This window comes from Petaurus breviceps, unplaced genomic scaffold, assembly GCF_028583685.1.
Source record: "Petaurus breviceps papuanus isolate PSGF00001 unplaced genomic scaffold, PetGlider_PUasm1.0 90823, whole genome shotgun sequence".
NCBI classification, from domain to species: Eukaryota; Metazoa; Chordata; class Mammalia; order Diprotodontia; family Petauridae; genus Petaurus; species Petaurus breviceps.
Window position 1 is genome coordinate 23767728 of NW_027187352.1, and position 13884 is coordinate 23781611.

At 39.9% G+C, this 13884-nt stretch overlaps 1 protein-coding gene and 1 pseudogene across 1 annotated transcript in view; both read left to right on the forward strand.

Annotated features, from left to right (window-relative positions):
* Nucleotides 1-832: 832 nt before the first annotated feature.
* LOC138148412 (complement component 1 Q subcomponent-binding protein, mitochondrial pseudogene) lies at nt 833-1806 on the forward strand (annotated as a pseudogene).
* An 8602-nt stretch (nt 1807-10408) lies between these two features.
* LOC138148357 (glutamate carboxypeptidase 2-like) overlaps nt 10409-13884 on the forward strand; it is an 89158-nt gene continuing 85682 nt past the window's right edge. The window contains exon 1 of the mRNA XM_069071050.1: nt 10409-10860. Coding sequence (XP_068927151.1) covers nt 10746-10860 — 115 coding nt within the window. The 5' untranslated portion in view covers nt 10409-10745. The remainder of the gene's footprint in view (nt 10861-13884) is intronic.

Genomic DNA, 13884 nt, shown 5'->3' on the forward strand with positions numbered 1-13884 from the left:
TGAAAAGCAAAGAGAAAATTTACAAAAGTTGACAAAATACTAACAAAGTTATCTTTGGGAAACAAAAGATCCCGTCAAAAAATAAATAAATAAATAGTGTGGAGAAGGTAGGAATGAAGGAGAAATGATACTTCCAGACCTCAAAAAAAATTTTTTTCTCAGTAATAATCAAAAGCATTTTTGCCTTGGTTAAAAATTTTTAAAGTAATTTTAAAGACCTGTCTAAACATTAAAGAATTAGAATTGATTAGGGGTGGCTAGGTGGTGCAGTGAATAATAGAGCAGAGGCCCTGGAGTCAGGAGGACCTGAGTTCAAATTTGGCCTCAGACACTTGACACAATTACTAGCCATGTGACTTTGGGCAAGTCACTTAACCCCAATTATCCTGCAAAAAGCAAAAAAAAAAAAAAAAAAAAAGAATTAGAAATTATTTAACTTTGCAACCCTATATCTAATAAAACAGAAAGTATTCCTTATCTAGGTAATACTTCTTTATTTGATAAGATTTACTGAAAAAACAAAGAGCAATCTGGCAGAAATTAGGTTTAGACCAATATCTTATATAGTATTCCACAATAAATTCAAAATGGAATGTATGACATAAAGACTAAGAGTATACCATTTAAAAAAATAGAAGAGAAGCAGATTACATTCCTTGAATCACTATAGAAGGTGAATTCCTAATCAAAGAAGGAATCAATTTCAAATCATAAAATAGATGATTATGATTATATGAAACTGAAAAGCTTTTGCCTGAATAAAATGTACACAAATAGGGTAAGAAGAGAAGTTGTTGCGTTGTTCCCACGCCCCGTTCCGCGCGTGTCGGCCATGGCCCCGCTCCTGCTGCCCCTGCTGTTGCGCTCTGCGGCCCGGGCCCTGCGCCCCGCCGCCCTCCCAGCGCTGCGCCCCGCCCTGGCCGCCGCCACCCGCGCCTTTGGAGGCCTCCTGGGAGGAGGAGTCGCCAGCGGGCAGGGCCCCGCGCGCCCCCGCCTCCTGCAGCCGCTCCTGGAGCGCGCCCGGTCTGTGTTCGTGCACGTGCGGGGGGCTCCACACGGAGGGGGACAAGGCCTTTGCCGAATTCCTGACAGATGAAATTAAAGAGGAGAGGAAGATCCAGAAACACAAATCCCTCCCCAAGATGTCTGGGGATTGGGAGCTGGGTGTGCAAGGGGCAGAAGCCAAGTTAGTCCGGAGAGTAGCTGGCGAGAGGATCACAGTCACATTCAATATTAACAACAGTATCCCACCGACATTCGATGATGAGCCCCCAGAGGGACAGAAAACCCAAGAACAGTAAGAGCCTGAACTTACATCAACCCCGAACTTCGTGGTGGAGGTTGTGAAGGATGATACCAAGAAGGCCCTTGTGCTGGACTGCCACTATCCAGAGGATGAGGTTGGACAGGAAGAAGAAGATGAGAGTGACATCTTCTCCACCCGGGAAGTTAGCTTTCAGCCCACCAGTGAATCTGACTGGAAGGATACAAACTACACACTCAACACAGATTCCTTGGACTGGACCCTGTATGATCACTTGATGGACTTCCTGGCTGACCGGGGAGTGGACAACACATTCGCAGACGAGCTGATTGAGCTCAGCACGGCCTTAGAGCACCAGGAATACATCAACTTTCTGGAAGACCTGAAAGGATTCGTCAAGTGTTCAGTAGGGAGGCCTGAGGCTGCGGGCCTGCTGTGCTCCCTGAGCCCTTCCTTCCCAGAGAACGTTTCTAGAAGCCATCATGGAGAAAGCACTGTGCTGTGAAATACCGCCAGGCGTAAATTATGTTCCCTAACCCTTTATTTCCAGAATGACAAGAAATAAAACCCTTGCACCCCTCAAAAAAAAAAAAAAAGAAGAGAAGTTGTTGACTAGAAAAATCTTTGCATAAAATGTTTCTGGTAAGAGTCTTATATCTAAGATATTTAGGCAACTAACAGAAATATGTAAAACTCCAAACCTTTCCCCAATTGCGAAGTAGTCAAAGAATATAAACGATAACTCTCAAAATAACTACAAACTATTACTGCTATTATTATATTATATATTATAAACTATAATTATATAATTATTATAATATATATTATAAACTATTAAAAATGCTTCATGTTACTAATAAGAGAAATACACATAGTAGAACTCAGAGATTTCATCTCACAGTCAGCAAAGCAGGCAATGGTGATAAAACATCAGAACAATTAGTGTTAGAGGAGTTTTAGAAAGTTAGGAACAGTTCTACATTTTGAATAAAGCTGTAAGTTTGTCCAACTATTCAAATTATGCAGATAAAGTACATGAAATACCTAGGACCCAGAGGTCCTACCACTGGCTATATGCCCTCAAGGAGATCCACAACAAAAAGGAATCAAGCAAGAAATAAACAAAACAAAGAAAAAAGTACCACACAAATCAAAATATTTAGATGAGTACTATCTACAGTATCAAAGAAATGGAAACAAAGTATATGTCCATTGACTGGGGAATACTAAACAAATCACAGTACCTACATGTAATGAAATATTATTATGCTATAAAAAATAACACAATAAATACAGAGATGCATAGAAAACTCTTATGAACCAATGAAAAATGAAATGAGAAAGAAAAACAATATACATAATGGCTTTGCCAATGTAAAAAAGAAAAATGGAACAGAAACAACAAAATGCTCAAAAACTGAGTGCTGAAAAATTATAATAAATAAGTTTGGTCCCCAAATGAGATAGAAGACACCTCCCTAATTTCTCTTCACAGATGCAGAGAAAGGAGTCCATAAGTTAAAAAACTAATATCAAATGCTTGGGGGCAGAGTCAAGATGGCAGAGTAGAAGCAGGACCTCCCCACTGCTCCAACTTCCACCATCCCCGATCTATTTTAAAAGGGGACTCTAAACAAACTTTGGAGCTGCAGAGTCCATGAAATGACAAAGAGAAGCTAACCTCCCACTGAGGACAGCCTGATAGGCCGGCAGGAATCAGCCAGCACAGTGCTCTAGGAGCCGAGCCCAGCCCCACACCAAGGCTTTAGCCCCAGGGCAGGCCTGACCAGCCACGGGCAGGAGCAACTCCAGATCAGCAGCAGCTGTGGCTGTTTCCAGATTTATCAACATATAGATATGAAGGACAAAGTGAGAGGTCAGTGCAGTCTAGACTTTGGGACCCAGTAAGTGGGAGTGCTTGGCTTTTGCCCCCAGGACAAGAAGCCACTGAGACACTGGCACAGCCAGCCAGCACCATGTGGCAACTTCAGCTTCTAGACTGCAGAGTGTAGGGGAACCAAGCACCAGTCTGAGGGGTAATTTCTCTTGATTTAACCTTCTTGGATCTGGATTACAGTGTAGGGTGGAGGTCCTGGGGTGTGTGTACAGCTTGCCAGAGCATGTGGAGACTTCAGAGAGGGCACCCATCTAATACCTCTGACAGCTGAGAAAAGCCCAGCATTTGGGAAGAAAGCTCCCCTGTCTGGTGGCAGAGTACTACTGTGGCAAAAAGCCCAGGGATCAAGTGACTGAGGGGCTACATGACCAGGCAAAGGAAACAAAGCAGACAGAAGATTCTAATATTAGACTCCTATTTGGGGGACAAAAAGGAGCAAAGCATGGAACAGGAGGAAGACAGTGAAGTCAGAACTCCTGCACCAAAAGCTTCTAAGGAAAATACGAGCTGGTTACAGGCCATAGAAGACCTTAAAAAGCAGATAAGAGAAGTGGAGGAAAAATTGGGACAAGAAATGATTACAATGAAAGAAAATTACAAAATGAGAGTCAACAGCCTGACTGAGGAAAATCACACCTTAAAAAATAGACTAACTCAAATGGCAAAAGAGGCTCAAAAAGGCAATGAGGAGAAGAATGCCTTAAAAAGCCGAATTTGCCAGATGGAAAAAGAATCTCAAAAGCTCACTGAGGAGAATTATTGCTTCAGAATTAGACTGGAGCAAATGGAAACTAATGACTTTATGAGAAATCAAGATGCTGTTAAACAGATCCAAACAAAGGAAAGAACAGAAGGCAATGTGAAATATCTCATGGGAAAAACCACTGACCTGGAAAATAGATCCAGGAGAGATAATTTTAAAATTATTGGACTACCTGAAAGCCATGATCAAAGTTAGAACCTAGAAATCATCCTCCAGGAAGTTCTCAAAGAAAACTGCCCTGATGTTTTAGTACCAGAGGGCAAAATAGAGGTTGAAAGAATCCACTGATCACCTCCTGAAAAAGATCCCAAAAAAGAAAATTCCTAGGAATATTATAGCCAGGTTCTGGAATTCCCAGATTGAGAGAATATTACAAGCAGCCAGGAAGAAACAATTTGAATATTGTGGAAACACAATCAGGATAACCCAGGATCTGACAGCTTCTACACTGAGGGATCGAAGGGCTTGGAATATGATATTCCGGAGGGCAAAGGAGCTGGTATTAAAACCAAGAGTCACCTACCCAGCAAAACTGAGTGTCATGTTTCAGGGGGAAATATGGTCATTCAGTGGAATAGAGGATCTTCGAGCATTCTTGCTGAAAAAACCAAAGTTGAATAGAAAATGTCACATTCAGATACAAGAAGCAAGTGAAGCATGAGAAGGTAAACAGGGAAATCATAAGGAACTTATCAAAGTTGAACTATTAACATTCCTACATGGAAAAACAATAATTGTAACTTATGAAACTTTTCTCAGTAGTTGAAGGGAATAGAAATATATATATGAGGGTATATGGACATATGAACACATATGTGAATGTGTGTATATATGTTTACAGGTATACATAGATAGAGGGCACAGGACCAATTTAACAGGAAGGGATGATTGTTAAAAGGTGAAATTAAGAGGTGAGGGAGGAATATAATGAGAGGAGATGGGGGGAGACAGAATGGGGTAAACTATCTCATATAGAAGAGGCAAGGGAAAATGGTTACAATGGAGGGGAAGAATAGGAAGGCAAAAGGGAATGGGTCAACCTTATTCCCATTGAATTTTGGTTGAGGAGGGAATGAAATACACACTAAATAGGATATTTCACCCTACAGGAGAGAAGGGGGAAAGGGGATGAGAGAGGGGATGATGGAAGGCAGGGCAGGCTGGGGTGAGGGAAGTTGGAAGCACCCACTTTTGAAGAGGGGCAGGATCAAAGTAGAGAATAGAATAAGTGGGAGGTGGGATAGGAGGGAGGGAAATATAGTCAGTCTTTTACAATATATCTACTATGTTATTGTTCTGCATTAGCCACACATGTGCAACCTATACTGAACTGCTTATCTTCCCAGTAAGGGTGGGTGACAAAGGAGGAAGGGAATGAATCTGGAATTCAAAGTTTTAAAATCAAATATTCAAATATATATGTATATATATACATATATACTATTTTACATGTAATTTGGAAATAAAATATACAGGCACTGAGGCATAGAGATCCACTGGAAAAGTCAAAAGGGGTATGGGAGAAAATATGGGAGAGAGCAGATTGGAGGAGGGGATATCCTGTGGAACTGCTATTTTGGGGCGGTGGGTAGGGGGAAAACGGGGAGACAATTTGTAACTCAAAATCTGGTGGAAATAAACGATGTAAATCAGAAGTTAATAAAGCATTTGAAAATTAATTAATTAATCAATTATAAACAATAAAAATTAATAAAAAATAAAAAACTAATATCAGACCTTTTTTATATACTAGATATTATTTTTTGCACAATTTTCATTTTTTATCATCATCATTTTTAATTTATCATAAAGGATAACTTTCTGGGAACAGGCATAGTAGAAGACATAGATGATATAAAAACAAAATATAGCAATAAAATATTTTTAATAATAGCCAGTATTTAAATAGTGCCTACTCTTTGACAGGCATTGTGCTAAGAGCTTTATATTTATTATCTCATTTGATCCTGACAACAACCCTTAGAGTGTTATTATTATTCTCATTTTACAGTTTAGGGAACCAAAGCAGACAGAGGTTAAATGAGCTCCCCATGGTCACACAGATAGTGTCTAAGGTCAAATTTGAACTCAGGTTTTCCTCACTCCACTGCAGGCAAGGGGAGAATCATTATGAAGAGATAGTGATGAAAAAAAAAAAGACACATGCAATCTTTTTCTTTGTATTTTTTTTAAAGAAACTGGCCAATAATCTCAGGGGAGAAAAAAGAATGAATAGGTGATGTATCCCTACTGAAGCATTACTATTTCAACTACAAAAGTCTATCTGCTTTCACTACTGACGTACTAAGTTGGGATGGAATCACTTCCCAGGCTACTCAGAAGGAAGAAGAATTATGGGAATTAAATGATATTGATTTGGAATGTGTGTGATATAGTTTGTTACTTTACTTTCCATTTAAATTCTGATTAAATATTTAGTTGTTTTAATGTTATTCTTTGCCTAAATTTGTTAATGTGGTAGCAACTGAATTTTTTTTTTTTTTGCTTTTTTGGAGGGGGAAAGGTAGGGCAATTAGGGTTAAGTGACTTGCCCAAGGTCACATGGCTGGTTTGTGTGTGTGTGTGTGTGTGTGTGTGTGTGTGTGTGTGTATGTTTAGTGTCTGAGGTCAAATTTTAACTCAGGTTCTCCTGACTTCAGGGTTGGTGCTCTATTCACTGCACCACCTAGCTGCCCTGCAACTAAATTTTTATACTTGAGTTTAATTTAGAAGATATCAGTCTTAAACAGGGCAGGATCAAAATTATATAAGAATACTTCTCAAGGAATTCTTTTCTTTAGAAGGTCTCTGAATTTTTGATCAATGATGCTACTTTCAGAACATTCCCCAAAAGTGATACAGCCCAAGAAATCTCCCTTCTCTAACAAGAGGAGTAGATTCCATAATTACACTGTGTACAAAGTATTCCACTCCTCTACACTAAAGGCTAGAGTTCTGAAAAATTATCCATGAATTTCTCTCTTGAGTCACATAAGCACGAAGGTCAGCCTTCTCCATTTGCTTCTATCATAGATCCAACTGCTTTCATTTCTGGCTTGGAGAAAGTCCATTAAAAAAAATCTCTTGGGGCAAATGGGCAAGAAACCTGGAGACAAGTACCTGCAAGTTCCATTTGTTCCTATCCCAGTCATCATTACTGATTTCTGGGAGGACTATACTGTGCATATATAAGGACCCCCAATCCCAATCTGTCCCCTCCAGAATACAGGTCTTGTCCGCTCTACTCTTGTCAGTTTTCTGAACAGAGAAAAGTGAAAAAAAAAAAAATGGCAAAAGGGACTAGCATGTTTATTAGGTCATGTTAAGCTAGTGAGAAAGGCAGCTCCTTACAACAGGACCTGACCTCCTAAGTCCTACTCAACCAATACTCCATGTGAGTGTATAGTTTATTTATTGTCCATGAGCCTTGAGATTTTAAATAAAGACTGATATAAGAAAAAACTGTTTTTAACAATTAGAACAGACTAAAAGTGGGAGAAAATTGATTCTCCCTCATTAGAGATCTTCAATGCTTATACATGTTGGATCAATAAGCACTGGTGACACTTGCTTCAGGATGAAACGCACACTTTTTTATTTGGTATTTAGAACTGCTTTTCCCAAACTGGCCCCAGCTTACTTTTCCAGTCTTACTATATATTATTCCCCTTCATTCACTCTGTAGTCCAACCACACTGGTCTTCTTTCTATTCCACACATGACATTCCATCTCAAATCCCCATGCTGTTTTGCTCTAGTGCTTTGTCACAATAAAAATTATTCCTATACAAATCATTTTGTATTTGTAGATATTTCCCCTTAGTTTTGGATCTTTGGGGACATATGCCCAGTAGAGATATTCCTGAGTCAAAGTGTTACTGTTTAGTGGCTTTGGGGTGTTCATTCCTAAATTGCTTTACAAAATAGCTCAATTCACAACTCCAACAACAGTGGATTAATGTACTGACCATCCTTAACACTTTCAACAATGATTATTTTCCTTTCTTTGCCATATTTTTAAAATTATATGAATGTGAGATAGAAAATCCATGTTTTAATTAGAACTTTTTTGTGATTTGGCTTTATTCATATATTTGTTTATAGCTTGAATTTCTTCTTTGGAGAAGTGTCTATTCATATCTTCTGACTATTTATATACTGGGGAATGACTCATAGATTCTCTATATATCTTAACATATACGATCTTTATCAGAGAAAATTTTCAGCAAAAATGTTTTCCCAGTTCAGTTTCTCTTCTTATTTTGACTACACAGTGAGGGTAAGTGTAAAGTAAAAGTAAAGTAAGACTAAGGAGTATGTATGTGTATGATGCCCATATATATGATGTGTGTCCATATGGATCTGTCTGCATGCTACTCACAAGGAGTCTCTTCTACCCAGCGTTCTCTGAGAAAGAATTTGATTCCTGCCAGGAGAGGAGTAGGACACTGGAATCAGAATCTTGCCACTCTGTTTTCCTTAGAGAAACAGTATTGGGATAGAAATATCTGTTGATATTGTTCTTGTTGTTTAGTCATTTCATTAATGTCTGACTCTTTGTGTCCCTGTTTAGGGTTTTCTTGGGAAAGATACTGGAGTAGTTTGCCACTTCCTTCTCCAACTCATTTTACAGATAAGTGAGGCAAATAATATTATGTGACTTGTCCAGGGTCACACAGCTAATAAGTGTCTGAGGACATATTTGAACTTAGATCTCCTTGACTCCAGACCTGACTTTCTATCTACTGTGCCACCTAGCTGAAGAAATATCTATCTTCCCCCAATATTGTTAGTCTAAGGAAAGTAATTCTTAAATTCAAGATGGGTTCCTGATTACTTTCCTTAATGAGGAAGAGGAGCCCAGCTATATATCCAAGGTTTGACTCTCTTCCCACCAAATACTAGTTCCATGATGAATATACATGTAGCAAATAACAACGTTATTTTTATCCAACATAGCAAACAGAAATCAGATAAATTATACTAATGAGACTATATAAGAAACAAAACAGAGTGAATAAGTCATACCATTGGAAGAGAGAAAGTGAAACAGAGAGACAGAGACAGGCAGACAGACAGAGAAAGAGAGAAGGGGAGAGAGAGAGACAGAGGCAGAGACAGAGAGAAAGAGAGAAGTACGATGGGGATAGGGACAAGATTGAGAACTGTTGGCTTCTTCCCACAGTCTTTCCCTCCCTTCAGAGACCAGATGAGAGTCTAGAATCATGTGTCTTCTTTCTTGAATCTGGAAGACAAAAGAATAGGATCTCTCTGCTACTAAGCTCTTAAGAGGATGGAAGAAACCTGGAAAAGCCTCCTGCAAGAAATGAGATTTCCTTCCTTGAAGTAAAGATTCTTGAATTAATGAATTGAGATTCTCCCACCAGTTAGTTTACTCTCCTAACATATTTCACAAAATCTTTGACCTGGAATGGATCTTGAGAGGATCCAAACTGAAGTTAATCTGAAAGCAGCTCGGGAAGTTGACCAGGAATGAGGGGAATTATAGTTGTGAGGAAAGTAACAGAAAGCATGTAATAAAATAATTGATTGAAGGATTAGTGATTACTTAGCTTGGAAAAAAGGTTAAACAGGAACATGGCAGCTGTGTTGAAACACTTGGATGGCAGTCCTGCAAGGAGTCTCTCTTTAGAGGTAGAGTATTTTAAGTGGACAGACCACAGGGAATCCAGTTATGAGACCAAAGTTTGATTCCCAGATATGACACTAAGTGCTTAATGACCCTTTTTGGAGTCTCGATTTACTTATCTGTAAAATAGGGATAACAGATATTTACCACAGAGTTGTGTGATTTAAAAAAAAATGCTTTGCAAACTTTAAAGCACTATGAAAATTCCCATACCTAGGGTAGTTTCCTATTCCATCCCCTACTTCAGTGCAGAAATATATCAACAATTAATCAGCCATCCTTCATCAAGCATCTATGCTACTATGTGCTAGACTCTAGAGAACAAAACCAAAAATGAAACATTCTTTGCTCTCAAAGAGCTAAATTCTACGTGGGGAGAAAGAATATTTTATATGCATTTGCATCCATATAAAATAAATCCAAGGTAGTTTACGGAAGAAGGGCCCTAGAAACTGGGAAAATCAGCAAAAGCTGCAAGTAGAGGGTGATGCGTAAACTGAGTTTTGAAAGCTAGGTATTGCAAGAGGTGTAACCCTGGAGTGAGAGCATTCCAGGCAGTGGAGAGAGGGCAAAAGGCTGAAGATGGGAGAGAGAGGATTGGGTATAAAGAACAAAAAGGAAAGGAGTGCAAGGGCTCTCACCTTTATCAAGAGAGCCGAAATCAAGATGATTTAAAACCATACATATGGATTTTTTTTTTAAAGCGAGCTTTGGGCAATTTCACGAATTGGTTGCTTTTTTTATGTTACCACTTGTTAGAATGCTTGGATTCCTCCTTAAGAAGCAACAGTCGGATCACTCCGCCTTTTTCAGAGGCGGGTTGCCTCCAGTCCTCTAGTCGGTCTGTGATGGGCTAAAGGATGGAAAGACCAGGAAAGGTTGTGTCTTTTTTTTTCTAAGCACCGAGTCTCCGCCCAGACTGACCCCCGGTAGCAAAAGGAGAGGCGGGCACGCAGGCCAACTGGTTCTGAAGCCCAGGCGCTTCTCCAAGGAATTTGGCCGCACTAAGAAGGGGGCAGGGTAGGCGAGGGGGAGGATCTGAGTGCAGGAGAGCGGGAGAAACGTGCGGGCAGGCCCTTGGCATCAGCAGCGGCTGCGGCTGCCCCACCCCCCGGAGAACCTGGAGGAAGATTGGAGGAGAAGGAGAAGAAGGAGGAGGAGGAGGAGGACAATGTGGACCCCGCTCCAGAATTCCGTGGAGGTGGCGTTGCGCAGGAACCCTCACCGCCTGTGTGCGGGGACCCTGGGGGTAGCGGTCAGCCTCTTCCTACTCGGCTTTCTTTTCGGTAGGCGCCTGCAGGCAGAACGCTTCCCCCGCTGGGCTGCGGGTCCCATTTCCCCCATCATCCCCTGGGGCTCACCCTCTTTCTTGATCCTTGGGAAGCAAAGTAGGGGAAAGGGCTATCTAGGGATTGAAAGGGAGAGTCAGCCCTTGGCTTATACCCGGGCAGTTGCAGGCTTTCATTTTCCCTCCCCTCTTTGCCCCCCAAAGGAAATTCTTGCATCCTTAAACTCTCCCGAGCTACTAGTGTCAAAGAATTAGTAATTACACATGGCTGTATAGTGCTTCTTCTGGGAGGCGGGATCGTATAGTGGTAGAGTCAGAGTGCTTCATTTCCAATCCTGGCTCCACACCACCTGTGTGATTTGGGGCATGCCTGCCATCATCCTGGGCCTTGGCGACTATCCCTGAAGCCGGCCCATTCTATCTCTGAATTCGTGATGCTCCTCACCCCTGCAGTCCACAGGGAGCTCCCTTGGTTTTAGCACCTGTGCATTCGAGGCCCAGTCTGCTTTTCAGGAATACCCTAGGGTAGATGCCATACCTAGGGAGCACACACACTCAGAGGCCCTTTTTGCATTCACAGATACATTTTTTAGCACCAATATTTTGGGGTTATGAAAATGTGTGCATGGCATCTTGCTTTCTTGCGTATTGGTAGCACTCCAGGTCGTTGCAGACGCTTATCAGATCTCTTTCAACCAGTTTTCCTAATTGGGAGTAAAGGGAGCAGGAATTTTTCCTTGACTTTTAGGAGCCTTTAGTGCTCAAATCCTTTTTTATTGATGGTACTTAACATTAAGTAAAAATACCAAAATTCCAAAGTACCTCTCTTTTTCTCCTGGGATATCTTCTTGGCTGTGACTCAAAATTACAGACTTTCAGAGCCATAGAAAGTTAACTCAGGAAGGGCCCTTGCAGATAAATGGAATGGTGGACTTTAGTCGCAGAAATATCTAAGTTCATATTCAACCACCTACAGTGACTAATTTTGTGGCCATGGTAAAGTTGCTTGTCTTCTCTAAACCTTAGCTTTTTCACCTGCAAAATAAGATTAATACTACCTTCAATACCAATTCCACAAGGCTGTATGAAGCTTCAGTAAGCTGGCATATGCAAAGAGAAGTGCCATATAAATGCTACGTTATCATTATTTAGTTCAGTACCCTCATATACATCTTAAATCTGGGATAGAACAGCCTGATAGTTTGATTAGCACCTAATACAGTGCCTTGCACACAGTAGGCACCTAATTAATGATTGTTGAAAAGAATTGCACTGAATTGACTTCAATTTAGAATGAACCAAGCTGGACTTAGGGAAACACAGTCTAAGTCTGAAGCATGAGCTCCATTTCTTCAGCCCTCCACCTGCCTACTGTAACAGTGAGGTCTGCAGTTATTTTCTAATGTCATAATCTCTTGGTTCCCCAATTACAGATAAGGTTTTAAATACAAATTCTTGCCAGGATAACAAATGCAGATTCTTATTAGGATATGAGAAATAGCCCCCCTACTCCCAAATGATATCAGATCATTATTTGAAAGCAAGTTTAGCTTAATTGGTTTAAGATAGAGACACAGTTCAGAAAATGAGAGGTTGCTCATCCCTCTGCTAGCAGTCACAGTCAATAAGCATTGATCAAGGACCTACTATGTGCTGTGAGTACTGTGCTAAGCATTGGTGATGCAAATACATCATTAGATCTCCAGTTTAGACCTTGCTTCCTGTTTTGATTCTTCTATTAAATATCTCTTTGATCAGTAATTGGTGACTATTGAGTCATCCATTTCTCCCACTGTGTGCCTGTTTCTCCATTTGTAAAATGAGAATGTTAGACATGATCCCTAAATTCTAAAACCTTTTAGGTGTAAATCCCAAGATTTAAAGTCAGCCCAGTTCATGATAAATAAAATACCTCTTTGAGCCAGAAGAAATTTAATTTACGATTGAGCTCTACTCCCATCCCCCTTTCTGTAATCCTTGTGTGTTAAAATTATGAGTTTATCAGAATTCTTTAACTGTGAGGTTTGATGAGAAGTTAATTGACAGGTGGTATTGTACAAATGCATTATGTAACTCCAGGCTAGAGTAGCAGCCTAGTCAGCATATCTATCTAAAAGTGCTTATTGACATTGAATAGAACTTTGAACAGCAGATCAGTTGCATAATCTTAGCCTTTTTATATAGCCAGTTGTTTACAGAATTCAAAGTTGTTTCTTTGAGGAGAATGATACTTATTAAAAGTTTCAATAAAGCAATTAAAATTCCCTAGATAATCTAATGATGAACTCCTATGTGATTTCTTCTCATATATTTTAATTAAAAATAAAAATAAATGCATTGCAAATATCATACAATGTTTAAGAAAATTAGAGAATGAATTATGAATAAAAATAATTTATTTTACTAAATAAGTTAATCAGTGGCAAAATCATGAAATTAAAAAAAAAACCTTCCATCTCTTCTTCCCTCTCCCTCCTTCACCTCTACTTTTGGTGCTTCTCTGTCTCCCCACTTTGACATCTGGTACTCTTACAATTTCTGGGTCCACCACATGGGTACCTTCAAACAGACTTCCCTCTTCTTGGGAATTTTACAGCCTAAGAGCCATAAACCTCCAACTCCCTACCAGAGGCTATCTTTTATCCTATCCTTTTATCCTATCCCTTCAAGGGCTCCATCCTTTGGTGTTGACTAATCTGATAGTTTAATCTGTGCTAATTTAGCTTTTTTGAACCTCATTTGAAAAATAAGGATGATAATACTGGTACTTCTTACTTCCTAGTACCATGAAGAAAGGACAAAGTATAATTTAATTATAGCTATTTTTTTTTAATTTTATGAACTGCCTTTGACCTCGACTTTTCTCAAGAAATAATATCTCCACAGGAGTTACTCTGAGTACCCTCACTCCATTGACATCAATTGACCATTGACCTTGGGATGAGACTCCTTGTGCAAATTGCTACCCCAAATTTCTCCCATGAGAGATATCTAGTAAACACAATGGTGTGATAGTCAACAA